At 47.9% G+C, this 20,018-nt stretch overlaps 1 protein-coding gene across 1 annotated transcript; it reads right to left on the bottom strand.

Moving 5' to 3' along the window:
- Positions 1–373: 373 nt before the first annotated feature.
- On the bottom strand, positions 374–2,762 carry LOC132319538 (duodenase-1-like). Its single transcript, XM_059830555.1, has 5 exons — positions 2,705–2,762; positions 2,141–2,294; positions 1,511–1,652; positions 1,133–1,393; positions 374–553 (listed from the first exon to the last, which is right to left on the bottom strand). Exons 1-5 carry the CDS (start codon positions 2,760–2,762, stop codon positions 374–376), a joined length of 795 nt encoding a protein of 264 aa, XP_059686538.1.
- Positions 2,763–20,018: the final 17,256 nt, after the last annotated feature.

A 20,018-nucleotide genomic window follows, 5' to 3' on the forward strand; every position in this document is an offset into this window, starting at 1 on the left:
GTACGTTAAAGAGCACAATATGCTCCTGGTATCGGCTCACTACCTGTCACTACCACATTGCACTGAGCCTCCTCATTCTCATGCTCAGGCTTTTAATCCTGTTCCCAAGAAGGCTGCACACACAAGCAAGTTTGAAGACGTCTTTATTGGTGGCCAGAAAGCAGAGCAGGAGGTAGCGCTGTTGGGTAGCAGTGGGAGGAAGGGAATAATGTGAAACTGTGCATGCTTGGGACCTGCGTTTTTACCTTGCCACGAAGTGCAGAAGCCTGTGTATATGCCATGAGGGCATCTCTAACTCCATTTCAGCTGCCCCTGGAAGCCTCTGAGCATCAGCAGAAGTTTGATGCATTGTGGAAATGGGGCACTGAGTATTTTAGTCAGAGCAGGGAGAGTCAAGGAGGTCTTGGAGCTCAAACTTCCTCAGCTCTTCACGTATCCAGGATTCAAAATAGGAGACTCTGGTAAATACTTTAGGGAAAATGCAATATTTGCGTCCATAAGAAACAATGCCGTGAGCCTTCCCATTGCAGACTAATGGGCCACCAGAATCACCCTGTGAGGTAAAAGGAGTGGGAGGGTCAGACATGTCAAATCGCACCTCCCCCTGCCCTAAGGAAGAAACTGGCCCCCTTGCCTCCCTCCATGTGAAGAACCTCCTCTTTCGACCACCTCCCTCCAGACCCAGCTCTGCAGGGCTTGTAGCTGCCTCACTACTCCTCTAAGCAGACCCGTGAAGCAATTCAGGCCTGGAGGCCGTGTGAGATTCAAAAACTGGCTTCACATCCCTGAAAAGAAGAATCGAGTCCTACTTTAGACATGTGGGAATATTTGAGCCATCCCACTGTATCAGGAGAATATGACAAAGGATTTACATGAGATCTGGAGCCTGCTGGAGCAGTGGCTAGGCTGGGTAGAATATCCCCAGGTACGTAAAAAGGCACACGATGCTGACAGTTGGGCAACTGCACCCTGGTTCAGGGAGCACGTCAGCTTCAGAGCTCCTGAGAGAAGCCTCAGCACACCATCCTGAAAAATCTACTTCATTTTAATACCCTTCATCCCCCACCTGAGAACTAACCTGACTGTCTAGTCCCAACCTCATCCCAAGCTCAGAGACGAAAACAACACTTACACGGAAAGTTGATTTTTTGCCATTCTCATCACCAGCGCAGATCACAGACTGCTGGAGAAAGCGCTTTTTGAAATACTTCTCACACACTTTCTCACTCTGCACCTTCAGGTCCACCTCCATCAGCACACTACTCTTATGCTGTGTTATCGATGTCCGGCCCCAGCCAGCTACTTGGCATGTAGTTCCTAGTTTCACAGGCTTGTTGTGACTGGGCAAGGGGATATAACTGACTTCCTTAGTCAGCTTGGCCCTTGGCTTCAGCTGCCAAGCAGAGAGAAGAAAGGGTTAGAGCGGGCAAAGGAATGAGAACAAGTTCATGGGGTTGGGGAAGTGAGCAGGGGGAGATCCCTTGGGCAGCAGGGATGTGTAAGGCCATACCTTCAGCAGCACAATGTCATTTTCAAAGGTGTTTCCTGAATAGTTGGGGTGGACGACCCAGTGGCCAATGTGGAACTTCTGCTGGCTTGGCTCATTCTTTTTTATGTTGTGGGCTCCCAGGGTCACGGTGATATTCACTTTCCTGCCAGGAAACACCCACATGTTCCACCTGCACTGACCACAGCCCCCATGGCAGGTGGTTTGAGGTAGGTGGTGGTGGGACATGCCTCCCCAGAGATTAGTTCTCAGCAAGTTGCCCTCTGTAGCCTGGGTTCCTTCCACAATTCAACTGAGGGTCCCTTACCCCATGCTGACAGAGGTCTGATGTGTCCCATTCTGAAGACAAAAGGGAAGCAGGGAATGGGAGACACCAGCCTCTCTTCTCCAACAGTAATTCTGACCCATGGCAGGAACCATGGACCAGGAGACCTCTGCTGAGGAGTCCTGTCCCAGGCACACAGCCCCGGGCAGGCAATTCCTGCAACTCACAGGGGACAGCTCGGCTCACAGAGAGCCCTGCTGTGCCTCAAGAGACACAGAATACTCTTTCACCCCAGACCAGGACTTGTGGCTCTTCATGACTGTGTGAGACATGAAAAAATCCCACATACAGGAAAGAGAGGGCCTTACGTTTTTCCAGCCACACAGTGAGCTGCGGAGAGCACTGCATCTGGGCGAAGTAGGAACCCTCCACATGTATATATTTGTGACTCACTTCCAATTGATAAATAAGCCATGTAGGGCCTGGAGTGGGGCTTAGCTTCCCATCCGCCAATGATCCTTCCTGGAAGAGAGATGACAAGTGTTAATATCACATATGCGGCTATTTCCCATGAAATTTGGAGCTGCATGAGGAGAGAGGGTCATCCTTTGACGTCATATGCCAATGATGCCAATAACTCTTCTTCCTTGGGCTGTCCAAAGCATTGCTTCTGCACAATGGAGAGAAAAACAGGCAAGGCTTCCTGGGGATGACTGACCACACCTGACTCTGGATGTCTGAAATGCTATCAAAGGGCACTACACTAGTACCTGTAAAAGCGTCACTGGTTTCAGACACAGTCTGAGCTGAGAGATATGAGTAGAGTAGAAAGTAGACATATGAGAAAAGGCAAGGCAGGTACCAGAGTTCCTACTCAGTGCCCATTTCTGCCCTTGCATGTCCTTGCCTAAATCCCATCTCTCCCTACTCACCAGCCCCAGCCCATGGGACAAGGAGAAAAGCACTTGCAAGCAGAAGGAGAAGCAGCATCATCTGTTACTGTCCTGAGGAGCCAAAACACTTGCTATGGCCAGGCAGGAGAGAGCGACAGAATGGCAATCTATATATACGAAGTTTGGAGCTGAAACAGGAAACCTCAGCCTGCTTTCAGCTTGTGTCATTTGCTGCTTTTGTTCTTATACACTGGAGACTGTGGTTTGGTGAGGGGTTCATGTCACAATCTCTTGGTTTTGACACCATGTCCTCCAAAAGCTGGAGAGATCTGGGCTTGTTCAGAGTACCCAGAGTGCCCAGTACCCAGGCAGCAGTGAGAGGAGTGCATATCTCATTGGAGACCCTGAACAAGAGCCTCCCTGGATCCTAGACATGGGTTGGTTTTGGTTTTTTTTCCTTTTCTTTTTTTTCCCTATCCCCTGATAGGAACAGTGAGAGCTGAACAGGGCCAGGCAAAGGTGCTGGTTCTTATTACAGGGACTGACTGCCACCAGAGGTGCCTCTGGATATCAGAAATCACCTGTCAGAGTAGCTAAGGCACAGGACCTACCAGAGACTCACAACCTTGAGCGCTAATGTTCCTATCACTAGTGAAAGATACACTGGTTTTCCATCAGATTTTACTGATGACACTGCGCGATAGATTTATGCAGGTGAGCAGGGTCAGGTCTGAGATCCAAATTGCTCTGTGCTTTATTCATCAGGTCTTGAAAACCTCCATGTGTCTGGGAGCAACAAGAAGTGGCAGCTTCCTGTGTGAAAGGGAGTGAGTAGCCAAAAGAGATAACAAGGAAGGCAGAAGCAGCGGCTTTGCCAAAAAGGCCCCAGTCCCACAGTATTCAAGTGAGGAGAGCAAGGAAAGTTCAGGGTAATATTCAGGGTAAGGTGGGGTTCTAGATGATCAGACAAGTCCCTAGTAACGAGGGAAGTCTGAGGTCAATCTGGGAAGTCAGTGCATGGGCCCAGGTCCAGATCAGCAGGTTGCACGACCAGACGCAGGCATGGCTGAGACACAGCTGAAGCTGGAGCTCAGGTGAGGAGCAGAGTCAGAGTCTCCTCTTCAAAGCAGCTCGCATGAGAAGGGGAGCAGCCCAGGCTGAGGCCTCTCTGAAGTCCTCCCTGGGAGCATTGGCTCCTGTGTTACTAGAGGGAAGGGACACAGCCCTCAGTTGCACTGGTTCTAATTTGGCCATGAACCCAGACAGTCAAACCTCAGGCTGGGGAATGTACTTAAGGTGCTGACGCTGAGGATGGAGACTGGACAGCTGGACAACTGATTCCAATGCTTCACTGTTCTCACGGTGAAAAAGTTTTTTCTTACACATAGCCTGAACCTCTTTTACTTAGTTATTTACGTATTAATGTCTACCCATTATCTTTATCTCACGTGCTCCCACCATTTGCTGCTGTGAAGAGCCTGGTTCCATCTTCCTGATGGCTGCTTGCAGGTGTTGGAAAGCTGCTGCTAGGTCCCCCCAAGCCCTCCCCTTCTGTCTGAACAAGTTGAGTTCCCTCAACCTCTCCTCAGTGTAGACCCCTATGGTACTCCTCTTGTTACAGGCCTCCAGGTAGGGTATGACCTATTAACACCACCACCACTCTCTGAGCCTGATCATCCAACCTGGTTTTACCCATCCAGTTGTCCACTCACTCAGATCATAACATCCTAACTTAGAAGAATGTGCTGGGAGACAATGTCAAAAACCTTCCTAAAGTCAAGGCAAATGGCAAACACTGCTCACCCCCATCCATAATTCCAGTCACTTTATTACAGAATTCAGTCACGTTGGTCAGGTCTGGTTTACCCTTGGTCAATGCATGTTGATTGTTCCGATTCCCTTCCTCTCCTTCATATGCACTGACATGCATTATGAGAGGACGTGCTCCAGGATTTTTCCGGACTTCTTAGAAAATGTCTGCTTCTCTGTTTGCTAGATTTCACCTTTCACATTTCCATTCTTCTACAGCCTGCCAGCATGACATTTAATCTGCATTAATCTGCTTCCTGGAAGCTTTTTAACCGTCCAGTTTCCATCCCACCAAGAGATAAAGCAGAAAGCTGCAAACCACTTTGCTTCCTGTGATGTGTGAGATGGTGCTATCAGAGGAGCACAGACCCAAACTGGGGAGACATTTCAGACAACACCAAGCTGTAGAACTAAATGATAATAAACACTTGAGCAAACTCCCACCCCTCTTCAGTATTCTGGTGTTTCCAGGAAAGAGCTGACGTTCTCAGCAATTCCTCTCTTGGCTGGTAATTCAAACAACTGTAAGGTAAGATACTGTGTCTTCTCTGTGCCCATGAGGAGTTTTTCTGAATAGAAGACAAAGTAATTGCCTTATGTCCCCTCTGGCACGGCTTTGCATCCTAGAGTTCCTGGGAGACACCTGAAATCACAACCCCAAGTTCCCCTTCTGGAATACCAGCGAGAAAGTAACAACACAAAGGTGTTGGAGCCTAACAGTGACAAACAGAGCTGTGAGATAAGGGAGCATAAGCAAAACCCCAGGGTGGTCCATGAGGAAAACACAGCCTTTAATATCACTGACAACAAAGTCAAACCTCCCAAGCCAGAAGATACTTTGCAAGGCTTGTGACATCTTGAATGGCCCTGTGCAACCACACTACTGAGCACGTGGGCTGGGGCATGTCCGGGCCCTGCATGGTGGTGCCATTATAGAATTAGTGTTCTGTGCACCCATGTATTTTTCTGTTCAAAATATCGGAAGGGTCAGAGTGGACACTCTGTGTTGCAGCTTACCAGGGCAATGTTTTTAAAGGTGAGCACTGAGAATGTGTACTGCCTCTCTTGGGATGTGTCAGGAGACATATGGGAGGTGACTGAGGCCTCAAGGCTCACTCAGACAATCAGAGAGGACTGTGAAAAGCAGAGGGACACAAACCTGAGCTGTCCCATTCACACCAGCTACCAGACAGTTCAATAATTAAAAAGAAATAATAATAAAAATAAAATTGTTAGGAAAAGAGAGAGGAAAATAAAACCCAATAAAACCCAATAAAGACAAGTGCTGCAGATGAAAACAATTGCTCACCACCAGCCAAGCAATGCTTAGGCAGTCCCTGAGCAGCAGCCTCCCTGACAACATCCCATCCCCCCCAGTTTTATTGCTAAGCATGGTGAGCATGGTATCATGTGATGTGGAATATCCCTTTGGTCAGTTGGGGTCAGCTGTCCCAGCTCTGTCTCCTCCCAAATTCTTGTGCACCCCCAGCCTACTCGCTGGTGGGGTGGTGTGAGAAACAGAAAAGGCCTTGACTCTGTGTAAGCACTGCTCAGCAGTAGCAAAAACATCCCAGTGTATCAACACTGTTTTGGTCACAAATCCAAAACATAGCTGCATACAAGCTACTATGAAGAAATGTAACTGTGCCAGCCAAAACCAGTACAATGGTGAAATCTCAACTTGGAGGTACCTGGTTGATTTGCTGTAAAGCACAGACTGAGCGTGAACCCATGCTTTGTGGGTGCTCAGAGGACTGACGATACATGGAGGAGAGAGAAGGGTTTTTCCACTATGCCTTTGTGCTTGGCTTTGGGCTTTGTCCGAGAAGTAGGAGACACTGTCTTTCAAGTGCAGCACAACTGATGGCTAAGCTGAGAAGCCAGCTCTGACCTCTAGATTCTCTCACATGACTTTGTCTTTGATTTTGGCCCCTTGCAGGCTGAGGAACTTAACTGCCTGCAGGCTGAAGGCACTTATTATGGGATGCCAGGAGCCGCATTTTGGGTTTGTACAAAAGATACTACGGGATGTTTAAAGCAAGGGTCAAAGGTGGGGAAAGGGAAGGATCGAGGTGGCCTGAGGAAAAACGCGTGTGGGAAAGCGGGGATGGGGGATGAAAGGGGCTCGTCACGTATGAATAGGCTGCTCATTGGTGTGCTTGTCTGGCCGTGCACTTTGCCTGATCTCACCTTGTTTTCTCGTGAAGCTCCATCTCCCTCGTGATTTTGAGAACAACTTATTTTAGCACGGAGCCCATGAGAAGAGTAGGAACCATGCTTCTGTCGCAGCGCTGTGGGAACTGGCAGACCACATATACCGGCTGCGTGAGACTTGCTTCCGCCCCTCCCTCCCCCAGCACTAGACTGCAAGGCTTGTTCAGACAGCCACCATCCTTACCTCACACATACTTACTTTTCCTGGAAGAATGTCCGCCACTTCATTTCAGCATTTACAATGATGTCCACAGCTTTTCACACTCCATTGGTGTTTGTATCCAAAGTGAGAGATCAAGCTCTATGTTGGTTTTAAAGTTTGTGTGTTTCCTGCCTGGGTGTGAAACCAAGGAGGCACCAATTCAGTGTGAAGCCTGAAGCACGATCATTCCTACAGGGCACAAGGGGAAGAATACACTGATGCAATCTCAACAACCAAAACAAGGTTGAAAGGATACCAAAGACATGGAAGGGCTGGACCAACCTGCAGAGGGTGGAAAAAACTCCTTTCCCTTACTTTTGGACTTGTGTCACTTTCCTACGATCTACGGCTCCTTCCAAGGAAGACAGAAGGGTTGTTTGATAACTTCATTTCCTGGTGACAAAATGCAAAACCTGAGAACTCCTCCAGACCCAGTTTAGACTGAGACTGGAAATACCTGCCTTATCTTTCAGATAGAGCCTAACCTTGCCAGCCCAGGCATGGGTCTTTCACAGGAAGCTGTTCGCTTTGCCAGCACCTTTTTACCTCTCCTGGCTGCAGCACAGTGTGCTTTAATCCTTGAAACCCTACAGGAAAACCTGACTGCTCGGAGGTGAAAGAGTGGTTAAAGATTGGGTAAAGATTGAAGTCTTGACTGAGTGCCAGCAACCAGAGCAGGGGACTGGGCCTCATGTGGCTGATGTGCCAGGAACCGGAGAGGCCAGCCAGCCTGCCTGAGTAGGGTAAGCGACTTGTAAACCAGGTATTGAAAGTGGCCTAAATTTTGGCTCGGTACCAGACATACCCCAGGGTTCAAGAGCTGGCTGCTGAAGGGACCAGCAGGACCAAGCCAACCACTGCAGAGACCATGAGGTCTGGACATCACCTGAGAGACCCGTTTGCGTGTGTGTGGCTGCGTGCGTGAGGCAAGGGGAGATAGGAGGATCCAAGGGCTAGCTGCTGCGCAGGCTGAGTGTCTAAGGCTGGTTACGGGGGGATCTATCACACATACGTGTCTGTGCATGTGTTTGTGTGTGCGAGTGGGTCTGTGTCCCAGCAGCTGGAGTGGGGTTGGGGGCCTCAGGGGCTTGCCTACACAGATGCTGGCAGCTGGGAGACCTGGGATCCAGGGCTGCTAGTGGGTCGACTGAGTGTCTAAGGCTGAGTGACTTACTGTTACTGGGGGACCCCTGTGCCTACGTGTGGGTGATGGTGTGTGTGCAAGGGAACTGGAAAGCTGGGGGGAAGGGTCCCACGTCAGTTACTGGATAGACTGAGTACCTCAGCCCACCTGTGGGGAGATTCACAGTGTGCCTGTGTGGCAGGGGGTTACTTGTGTTTGTGTGAGGGTGGTAGGTTGTTGTGGGTGAGCCAGGAAGGCCTGTACAAGCTGTCGTAGTGGTGCTGGACCCCAGGGCTCACATGTCCGGGTGCCGGAAACTGGGGATTCAAGGGCAGGCACTGCACACCCTGAGTGTCGAAGGCAGTGACTGGGAGATCTGTATTGTATGTGCATACGCATATATGTTTACAGATGTCTGTATGCCTCACTGACGGACCCTCATTCTGATCAGCCTGTGGTGAACTGGCTGAGACTGCTGATGCCATCAGCTTTCGCAGAGTGTTTCTCTGCGAGTTTTATGCGTGTCCCTGGTGTGTATGTGCAGTTGTGCCTGGGGTGCACATCTGAGTGTACCTGGAAGGTCTCAGCCATACTGGGGAGAGATGGTGGGAGCTGCTGTAGCTGCTACCCACAGATCGCAGTCCAGTTCTTTCTGCAAGGCACCATCGAGGTCCCCATCCCTCCGGTCACTGCCACCTCCAACAGCTCCCTCTGCTTTGGCATGGGAGGAACTGAACTTTGAGCATCCATTCAGAAGTGGCAGTAAATTGGGCATTGCGTGAAGTCTTCCATTTAGTCCTCCCCTGATCTCACCTCAGCTGTCGTCATGGACCTTTCACGGATTACTACTTGACCTGCTTTGCTCCTGCTTCAGATTCCTAAAGAAGGTCTGGATTACAGGAATCACACTGGCAATAATCATTTGTTCATTTTTCATTCTGAATCGATATGAGGAAAAAAAATCTTGGAGATGATAGTTAAAAATGAATCTGTCTGATCAAAGCCATGAACAGCCTGATAGATATTTGAAGCTGGCCCAGCCATGAGTGGGAGTGGGACCTTCAGAGGTCTGTTCCATCCTTGGTTTGAAGCCATCATTCCAGTTTAAGTGTCCTGTACCCTCACCTTCTACACATTGTCCAAGAGCAGAGAGCAACAGCAGAAGAGGTGGGGTTTACAGTTTCTTCCAATTAAACATCTTTCTTGTTCATTTGTGGTTAAGCTCAAGATTGGTGAGAATGATTAGGGAGAGGAGTATTTTGTGGTATGAGTGAGGTCAAAAGTTTGTGGTAAGGTCTGTCTTCAGTCACAGATATTATCTGCATTATTTCTAGCTACTGAAGTCAAATTTAGATGAGGGAACTGATGAAGTTACAGTTTCAGCTTTCTTTAGTGTTTGCTTCTTTGTCAGTACCTTTCAATCTGTGCTACAAAAGACAGTGTTTCAACCAGCAAATGAAAAGGAGAAGAAATCGCAGCCGAGCACCTGGTGTGTCTTTAGAAGGGGCAATCTGACTTGCCTCATGGAGAGTACTTTTATTCCCAAATGTCCTTTCTTTCCTGAAAGTTGAAATCAAGTGTAAGGTTTCAGGCAATCCACAGAATTTTCGTTGTTCTTTAATAAAATACATCAACACAGATGAATGAGGACTGAATAGGAAGATGGGCAGCTCCGGTCCAAGGCTGAACTCAACTAATGGAATAAAAAAAAGGAGAAATTCCTGGACATAGCCAGTCTGTTATATCACTTACTCATCTCTTGCTGTGCCAGGCTTACCAGTCAGAAGGTCTCTAATTTTGGATCCTTGAGAAGTTCAAACAGAAACACAAAGCAATCCTTCTAGATGGCACGAACTAAGAAGTTCTTAGACTGTGTACCAAAGATAATATTATAAAAAAACCTCTAAGAGTATGGGCGGAACAAAGAACTAAAGCCTATTTGTTTTTTGTAATACCTAGTTTGGACTCTAAAACAGAAGAAGGCTGGAATAGGAATAATTCCCAAGGGGAAAAGGAGGCGTTACCATAAAAACTTTCAGAAGTGTTATTTTGTCTTTTTTTCTCATTTTTTCGTACACATTACCCGGCCCCTCCTGTCCCCCCCTCCCCCCTCCGAAGGTGCTAAGTGTTACAAACTATGCAGGCTTCTGTAAAACTTGTATTCACATTAAATAAGAAGAGAGGACAATAGATGAAATTTAGCTTCTTTCAGAAAGGAAGGTGAGAAAGGTGGCCTTTGTTTGTTGTGAGATGCCCACCGAGTTCATTGCTTTCCAGTCCTCTTTGACAACCCTTTTGTTTCTTGTTTAAATTCTCCTCCCTCAGCACTGCTGTGAGTGTCACCTCTCAAACGTGGTGGGAAAAGGAGCCCACCCACTGTTCACCTTTGAGTCCTTTGGGGTACCATTCCGCAGCTATGGAGAGATGCTGACCTGAGGCGCTTCAGGGCCTTAGATCTGCCCCATGGAGATAGGGATGAGAGCTGGGAGAACCCGTGTGCTCGGGATCCCACGGGCTTTCTCCAAGAGCACTGCAGAGTTCAGCTGCACCTATGAAGATAACATGAATAGCAGATGGATCCCATTCCTCCAGAGCCAGATTGTAAGAGGTGACTCTGCCTGTCCTGATCATTGTTTGTAATTAACACCTTCAGTTTTGCAGTGAGGTTGATCTCAGCTCCGTGTACAACTAGAAAAGCTAAAAATAGCATTTCTAAATGCCCGTAGTCAACCTGGAAACACATGCCCAGGTGCCAGAAACTGGGGATTCAAGGGTAGGCACATTGATCTCTGTGGCCAGCCTGAAGGTGCAGTCATTCCTGGCATGCACATGTGAATGTGCCCAGAGAGGCCCAGCTGCTCTGGGGAACCCTGGCAGGAGCCACTGCAGCTGCCACTTGCAGTCCCTGGGCTGGGCCCTAGATCCCATCTGTGATGGCCACTGCAGCTTGGGGTGAGGTGTCCTCTGGGTCCCCAGCCCTCCCAACACTGCCACCTCCAGCAGCTCCCTCTGCTTTGGCATGAGAGGAAAAGAACTTTGGGCATCCATTCAGAAGTGGTAGTAAATTGGGCATTACATGAAATCTTCCATTTACTCCTCGCTGAGCTCACCTCTGTTGTCATCACAGACTTTTCACTTAATACTAAGGCTTCAGATTCCTTCCACCAGCACTCCCCAGGAAATCCCCCGTCCAGAGCAGAGTATCCCCTTGGAGTCATATTAGGCTTATAAAAATACCATTAAATGTATGACATCGATTGTACTAACGTAGGTGTAGTAAATGAAAAGACTGCATAGAGCTCTTCTACGTTATTTCTGCATATAACTCCATCAAGCTATTTAGTTACGTGACTTCTGTGTTCAAACACAATACAAGCAACTTAATACGAGGTTTCCTAAGTTCAAGGGAGGAATGATCAATGCATGCAGATTGCTGCATGCAGATTGCTGCGGATAGATGCACATCGATATGTTTTTTTTTTTAATTGACAGCTTCTCTCTTGTAGCAGCAAGCAAGGAAGCATGCATGAAGACAGCAGTCACTTATTCTTTTTCTTGATGTAACAGTGCTACTAGGACTTGAAGATCTTCAAACCTCAGATCCCCTGGATGAGAGCAACTATGTGCTTTGAATGCTTTAGAATGTTTCCAGTACCTGGACGCTCAGTATCTTCTCTCTTTCTCTCCCAGCTTTATATTCCACCCAGTCTGCCCTTTCTTTCCTCTTCTTTTCAGCAGAAAACAGATGGAGATGTTTTCTGCATAGATGGGAAGCTTGTTCCCTGGAGGGACATAGAACTGCAACAACATGCAGCTGTCCTTGTTAGCGGTGGCATGGAAATGTCAGAAACACAGGACCTATATGCATCTGATCTCTGATCCACTTCTAAGAGACAATTTGCCTATGTAGTACAGCGCACTGGCAATACTTCATCCACTATTTATTTATGCATTCATTTTTTTATTATTTATTACAATCTTAACCAAACAAAAAGTGAAACTTCATAGAAAATGTTGCCTAAATTCCTTTCTATGCTAAATGAGGGTCAAGAGTGTAAAGCACAGTCATCATCGTTTTTCAGAATACACCAAATACACCATTAATGGCTTTGCCACCAGCATGTCACTAGCTCCTCTAAATTTTTCCCACGGTGGATAGAAAAAATATATAATTCCTTAATTAAGTATTTGTATCAAAATAAACGGATTCTGGTGTGTAAGTTACTTTTAGTCTTAAAAGCAGGGCTGGCAAGATTAATCCAAACTTGCTCTTTGATTATATGTACTGATCCGAATTTTTAGAAACTTTCTGGATTGGACCCACTCAGAAGTACAAAGCACATATTCAAAATGCAATGAATGTTTATGTAGAAACTTTGTTGGAGAAGTTTTCTAAGCACAGAGGTATGTCAGGGGATATTATTATGTATAATAAGGTAATTGCATGGTTGCTGTCATGTAGCTTCCACCCAGGAAACTTTGAAACGAGTCAGGAACAGAGGAGACAGGGCTGAGCATAGGCTTACCTATGACATAGCTCAGGCAAGTGTGTGTGTGTAGCAGGGAGATGTCCAGGCCTGAGCTTATTTGGAGCTGGGAGACCTATGGACAGAGGATGCATGGTGGAGATCCCAGATGGCACTGATGAGGAAAATTAGAGCACCACTGTGCCTTCAGAACTGGGGTTGTTTGTTTAGCCTGGAGAAGAGGAGGCTCAGGGGAGACCTTATCACCCTCTACAACTACCTGAAAGGAGGTTGTAGAGAGGTGGGTGCTGGTCTCTTCGCCCAAGTGACAAGTGATAGGACAAGAGGAAATGGCCGCAAGTTGCGCCAGTGCAGGTTTAGGTGGGCATTAGGAAAAATTTCTTCACTGAAAGGGTTGTCAGACATTGGATCAGGCTGCCCATGGTTGAGTCACGAACCCTGGAGGTATTTAAAACACGTGTGGATGAGACGCTTAGGGACATGGTTTAGTGGTGGATTGGCAGTGTTAGGTTTATGGTTGCACTTGATGATCGTAAAGGTCTTTTCCAACCTAAATGATTCTATGATTCTGTGATTCTATGATTCTATTCTATGATTCAGGGTCCTGGTGAATATGACTTCCAAGAGGAACATGTAGACAGTTCCTGTTTAATCTCTGCATCTCTAGAAGTAATCTCTACAGACAAATACGAGGAGGGAAACTGTCCTCTTCTACAGGCTCCTATAATTCATAGAGTCATAGAATGGTTTGGCTTGGAAGGGACTTGAAAGATTATCTAGTCCCAACCCTTCTGCCATGGGCAGGGACACCTTCCACTTGACCAGGTTGCTCAAAGCCCCATCCAACCTGACCTTGACAACTTCCAGGGTTGGGGCATCCACAACTTCCCTGGGCAACCTGTTCCAGTGCCTCACCACCCTCATGGTAAAGAATTTCTTCCTAACATTTAATCTAAATCTGCCCTCTTTCAGCTTAAAGCCATTACCCCTTGCCCTATCACTACATGCCCTCGTAAAAAGCCCCTCTCCATCTTTCTTGTAGACCCCCTTTGAGGTACTGGAAGGTTGCTGTAAGGTGTCCCTGGAGCCTTCTCTTCTCCAGGCTGAACAATGCCACCTCTCTCAGTCTGTCTTCATAGGAGAGGTGCTCCAGCCCTCTGATCACCTTCGTGGCCCTCCTCTGGACCCGCTCCAACAGGTCCATGTCTTTCTTATGTTGGGGGCCCCAGAGCTGGATGCTCTACTCCAGGTGGGGTCTCACAAGAGTGGAGTAGAGGGGGAGAATGACCTCCCTTGACCTCCTGGTCATGCTTCTTTTTACTCATCCCAGGATGCGGTTGGCTTTCTGGGCTGTGAGTGCACACTGCCGGCACATGTTGAGCTTCTCATCAACCAACACCCCCAAGTCCTTTTCCTCAGGGCTGCTCTCAATCCATTCTCCACCCAGCCTATATTTGTTCTTGGGTTTGCCCCGACCCACGTGCAGGACCTTGCACTTGGCCTTGTTGAACTTCATGAGGTTTGCATGGGCTCATGTGTCAAGCCTGTCAAGGTCCCTCTGGATGGCATCCCTTCCCTCCAGCATGTTGATTGCACCACACAGCTTGGTGTCGTCAACAAACTTGCTGAGAGTGCACTCAATCACAGAATCACAGAATCACTAAGGTTGGAAAAGACCTGTAAGATCATCAGGTCCAACCATCAACTAACACCACCATGCCCATTAAACCATGTCCCACAATGCCACGTCCACACGTTCCTTGAACACCTCCAGTGAGGGTGACTCCACCACTCCCCTGGGCAGTTTATTCCAGTGTCTCACCACTCTCTCAGTAAAGAAATTTTTCCTAATATCGAGCCTGAACCTCCCCTGGTGCAACTTGAGGCCATTTCCTCTTGTCTTGTCGCTAGTCACTTGGGAGAAGAGACCAACACCCACCTCTCTGCAACCCCCTTTCAGGTAGTTGTAGAGAGTGATAACGTCTCCCCTCAGCCTCCTCTTCTCCGGACTGAACAACCTCAGCTCTCTCAGCCACTCCTCATAAGACTTGTGCTTCAGACCCCTCACCAGCTTTGTCGCCCTTCTCTGGACACGCTCCAGCACCTCAATGTCCTTCTTCTTATTGTGAGGGACCCCAAAACTGAACACAGTATTCGAGGTGTGGCCTCACCAGTGCCAAGTACAGGGGCACAATCACCTCCTTAGTGCTGCTGGCCACACTATTTCTGATACAGGCCAGGATGCCGTTGGCCTTCTTGGCCACGTGGGCACACTGCTGGTTCATATTCAGCCGGCTGTCAATCAACACTCCCAGGTCCTTTCCTGCGGGGGAAAGTCCCACTGTCCATGTCACTGACAAAGATGTTAAACAGCTCTGGTCCCAACACCGATCCCTGAGGAACGCCACGCGTCACTGGTCTCCACTTGGACATCAAGCCGCTGACCGCAACTCTTTGAGTGTGACCATCCAGCCAATTCCTTATCTACAAAGTGGTCCATCTGTCAAATCCATGTCTCTCCATTCTAGAGACAAGGATGTTGTGCAGGACATTGTCAAATGCTTTGCACAAGTCCAGGTAGATGACATCAGTTGCTCTTCCCATATCTACCAACGCTGTAACCCTGTTGTAGAAGGCCACCGAATTTGCCAGGCACAATTTGCCCTTAGTGAAGCCATGTTGGCTGTCGCCAGTCACCTCTCTATTTTCCATGTGCCTTAGCGTAGTTTCCAGGAGGATCTGCTCCATGATTTTGCTGGGCACAGAGGTGAGACTGACTGGCCTGTAGTTCCCTGGTTTGTCCTCTTCTCCCTTTTTAAAAATGGGGGTTATGTTTCCCCTTTTCCAGTCAGTGGGAACTTCACCGGACTGCCACGACTTCTCAAATATGATGGATAGTGGCTTAGCAACTTCATTTGCTAGTTCCCTCAGGAGCCGCAGATGCATCTCACCAGGTGCCATGGACTTGTGCACCTTCAGGTTCCTTAGAAGATCTTGAACCTGACCTTCTCCTACCATTGGGTGGTTCTTCATTCTCCCAGTCCCTGCCTTTGCCTTCTGTGACTTGGGTGGTGTGGCTTGAGCACTTGCCAGTGAAGACTGAGGCAAAAAAGTCGGTGAGTACCTCAGTCTTCTCCATATCTCAGGTAACCAGTTCTGCTGTTTCCTTCTGGAGAGGGCCTGTGGTGGTTTAAGCCCAGCTGGCAACTAAGCACCACACAGCTGCTCACTCACTCCCCCCCCCTAGGTGGGGTGGGGGAGAGAATCAGAAGAGTAAAAGTGAGAAAACTCATGGGCTGAGATAAAGGCAGTTTAATAGGTAGAGCAAAAAATACCGCGCGGAGGAGCAAAGCAAAAGAAGGAATTCATTCACCATTTCCAGTCGGCAGGCAGGTGTTCATCTATCTGCAGGGAAGCAGGGCTCTATCACGCGTAGCAGTTGCTCAGGAAGACAAACACCATTACTCTGAATGTCCCCACCTTCCTTCTTCCTCCTCCAGCTTTATATACTGAGCATGAAGTCATATGGTATGGAATATCCCTTTGGTCAGTTGGGGTCAGCTGTCCCGGCTGTGTCCCCTCCCAACTTCCCGTGCACCCCCAGCCCACTCACCGGTGGGGTGGTGTGAGGAGCAGAAAAGGCCTTGGTGCTGTGTGAGCCCTGCTCAGCAGTAACTAAAACATTCCTGCTTTATCAACTTTGTTTCCAGCCCAAATCCAAAACACAGCCCCATACTAGCTGCTATGAAGAAAGTTAACCCTATCCCAGCCAAAACCAGCACAGGGCGCACGTTTTCTCTAGTCTTCCTTCTATCACCGATGTACCTATAGAAGCTTTTCTTGTTGCCCTTGACATCCCCGGCCAGATTCAATTCTATCCAGGCCTCAGCTTTCCTAACCTGATCCCTGGCTGCATGGACAATTTAACTGTATTCCTCCCAGGTTACCTGTCCTTGCTTCCACCCTCTGTAAGCTTCCTTTTTGTGTTTGAGTTTGCCCAGGAGCTCCCTGTTCATCCATGAAGGCCTCCTGGCATTTTTGCCTGACTTCCTCTTTGTTGGGATGCATTGCTCCTGAGCTTGGAGGAGGTGATCCTTGAATATTAACCAGTTTTCCTGGGCTCCTCTTCCCTCCAGGGCTTTATCCCATAATACTCTACCAAGCAGATCCCTGAAGAGGCCAAAGTCTGCTCTCCTGAAGTCCAAGGTAGTGAGCTTGCTGTGGGCCCTCCTCGCTGCCCTAAGGATCTTGAATTCCACCACTTCATGGTCACTGCAGCCAAGGCTGCCCTTGAGCTTCACATTCCCCACCAGCCCCTCCTTGGTGGTGAGAACAAGGACCAGCATAGCACCTTGCCACATTGGCTCCTCTATCACTAGGAGAGGGAAGTTATCATCAACGCATTCCAGGAACCTCCGGGATTGCTTATGCCCTGATGTGTTGTCCTTCCAACAGATATCAGGGTGGTTGAAGTATCCCATGAGGACCAGGGTTTATGAACATGTGGCTTTTTTAAATCTTCATACATGACATAAATAAAAATAGTCAAGGTATCTCTGGATGGCATCCCTTCCTTCTAGTGAATCAACTGCGCCACTCAGCTTGGTGTCATCTGCAGACTTTCTGAGGGTCCACTCAATTCCACTGTCTATGTCATAAACAAAGATATTGAACAGCATCAGTTGCAATACATAACCCTGAGAGACTGCAGCTGTTGGTGGCTTCCATTTGGACACAGCCATCCAGCCAATTCCTTACCCTTCAAAGATTCCACCCATCAAACCCATATGTCTCTAATTTAGTGACAAGGATGTTGTGCGGGACTGTGTCAAAGGCCCAGGACTGTGTCAGAAGTCCAGGTAGATGACATCTGTAGCTCTTCCCTTTTCCACTGATGCAGTGATTCCCTTGTAAAAGGCCACCAGATTAGTCAGGCATGGTTTGCCCTTTTTGAAGCTATGTTGACTGACTGTAATAACCTCCCTGTCTTCCATATGCCTTGACATAGCTTCCAGGAGGATCTGTTCCATGATCTTACAGGGCACAGAGGTGAGGCTGACTGACTGGTATTTCCCAGGGTCCTCCTTTTACTCTTTTTAAAACGTGTGTGATGTTTCCCTTTTTCCAGTCACTGGGGACTTCTCCTGACTGCCGTGGCTTTCAAATATGATGGAGAGTGGCTTGGCAACTAGATCAGCCAATTGCCTCAGGACCCTGTGATGTATCTCGTTGGGTCCCATGGACATGGACATGGGCAAAGAGGAACCTTATGAAATTCAACAAAGGCAAGTGTCGGGTACTGCATCTGGGGAGGAATCCCCACATGCATCAGTACAGGTTAGCGGCTGACCTGCTGGAAAGCAGCTCTGTGCAAAGGGACCTGGGAGTCCTGGTGGGCAACAGGATGACCATGAGCCAGCAATGTGCCCTTGTGGCCAAGGCGGTCGATGGCATCCTGGGGTGCATCAAGAAGAGTGTGGCAGGCAGGTCGATGGAGGTTATCCTCCCCCTCTACTCTACCCTGGTGAGGCTGCATCTGGAGTACTGTGTCCAGTTCTGGGCTCCCTGGTTCAAGAAGGACAGGGAACTGCTGGAGAGGGTGCAGCAAAGGGCTACAAAGATGATTAGGGAACTAGAACATCTTTCTTATGAGGAAAGGCTGAGGGGCTTGGGTCTTTTTAGTCTGGACAAAAGAAGACTGAGGGGGGATCTTATTAATGCTGATAAATACTGAAGGGGTGGGTGCTAGGAGGCTGGGGCCAGTCTTTTTTCAGTGGTGCCCAGTGACAGGACAAGATAAGGACTGCAATAAGTTTGTAATTGTTGTCTCTTAAATAGTCAGTTTAAGAGCAACAGTATCTCAATGTATCATCATTTCTGTTTCGGTGTTTTTAGCCATACCCTTGTTCTTTACTGGTTCTTGAGCAGTCTCAGTGAGGTATCTTTTTCAATTATAAGGTCCACCTAGTACCTCTGTGCTACATGGTTGTCTGATATAAGAGCTTGCTTACACCAGCTTGCTTGGGGCTGGTAGGTTAATATGTATTTAAAAGAGGGAGATAAGCACTTCATCACTTGCTTGGCACCTTGCCTGAGAGAATTGGGGTGAGCTTCTTAAGAAGGTTTCTTCCTCTTCTAGGTAGACCTAGAGAAATCCTGGGGTCATTCAGCCCCCACACAGGTGTCTCACTGAATTACTGAAAGGCAGGCAGGTTGAACATAATGTTCTCTGTTTATAATCCTCATTGGCCAGACATTTCACTTCAGGCACTGTCCATTCCATGGCCTGGTAGAAGCAGGGCTTCTCTTCCTGACCAGATCCCAGCTGGTACAAACTGGCATAAGGTCCGAGGTGCACGTTACAGTGATACGAATCATTTGTGTTATTCAATAGAACCTAATTTTGTGAAATAGAGAAGTGGACGCATGACCTTTTTTTACAACTGACATCTGAGGCCTTGTTCGCTCATAATGTTTTGGAAATGTTCAGAGTGATTTTTGAGGACAATTTTTTCTTGCGACATGCAAGATACTTTGTTGAGGAACTCATGTAGGCAGGAAAAAATCCCAAAGGTTGAAGTACACACTGGCCCTTCTGTTGAATTATTATTATTCCAATGTGGAATAATTAGCAGCAATAAATTACTTAAAAGGTGGGTGTCGTGGTTTAAGCCCAGCTGGCAACCAAGCAGCACACAGCCACTCGCTCACTCCCCCCAGGTGGGATGGGGGAGAGAACAGGAAGAGTAAAAGTGAGAAAACTCATGGGTTGAGATAAAGACAGTTTAATAGGTAAAGCAAAATCCATACATGCAAGCAAAGCAAAATAAGGAATTCATTCACTACTTCCTGTCAGCAGGCAGGTGTTCAGCCACCTCCAAGAAAGCAGGGCTCAATCACGCATAACGGTTACTTGGGAAGACAAATGCCATAACTCCAAACATGCTCCCTTCCTCCTTCTCCCCCCAGATTTTATTGCTGAGCATGACCTCATATGATATGGGATATCCCTTTGGTCAGTTGGGGTCAGCTGTCCTGGCCCTGTCCCCACACAGCTTCTTGTGCACCCCCAGCTTACTTGCTGGCAGGGCAGTGTGAGAAGCAGAAAGGCCTTGATGCTGTGGAAGCACTCCTCAGCAAGAACTAAAACATCGGTGTGTTACCAACACCGTTTTGGTCACAAATCCAAAACAGAGCACCATATGAGCTATTATGAAGAAAATTAACTCTATTCCAGCCAAAATCAATATATAACAGTGCAGGCGATCAGAGGAGCCGTGCCCTCACACAAAGCCCTTGGCAGTTTGGGCAAGTTCTGAGAACTCCTTTGCTTTGGGAGCTATTTTATTAAATCCATATAAGAGACAGAGAGTGAGATCCATCATGTTAACAGTGCATATGATCACAGTGAATTATCTGCTACAAGATGATTGATTTTCCAGTTGTACATAGGAAGATAATGGCATGTAAAGGCAAGGAATCACCCCAGGAAAGTCTGTATATGGTCATTTCAGTAAC

This window comes from Gavia stellata, chromosome 28, assembly GCF_030936135.1.
Source record: "Gavia stellata isolate bGavSte3 chromosome 28, bGavSte3.hap2, whole genome shotgun sequence".
Classification (NCBI taxonomy): domain Eukaryota; kingdom Metazoa; phylum Chordata; class Aves; order Gaviiformes; family Gaviidae; genus Gavia; species Gavia stellata.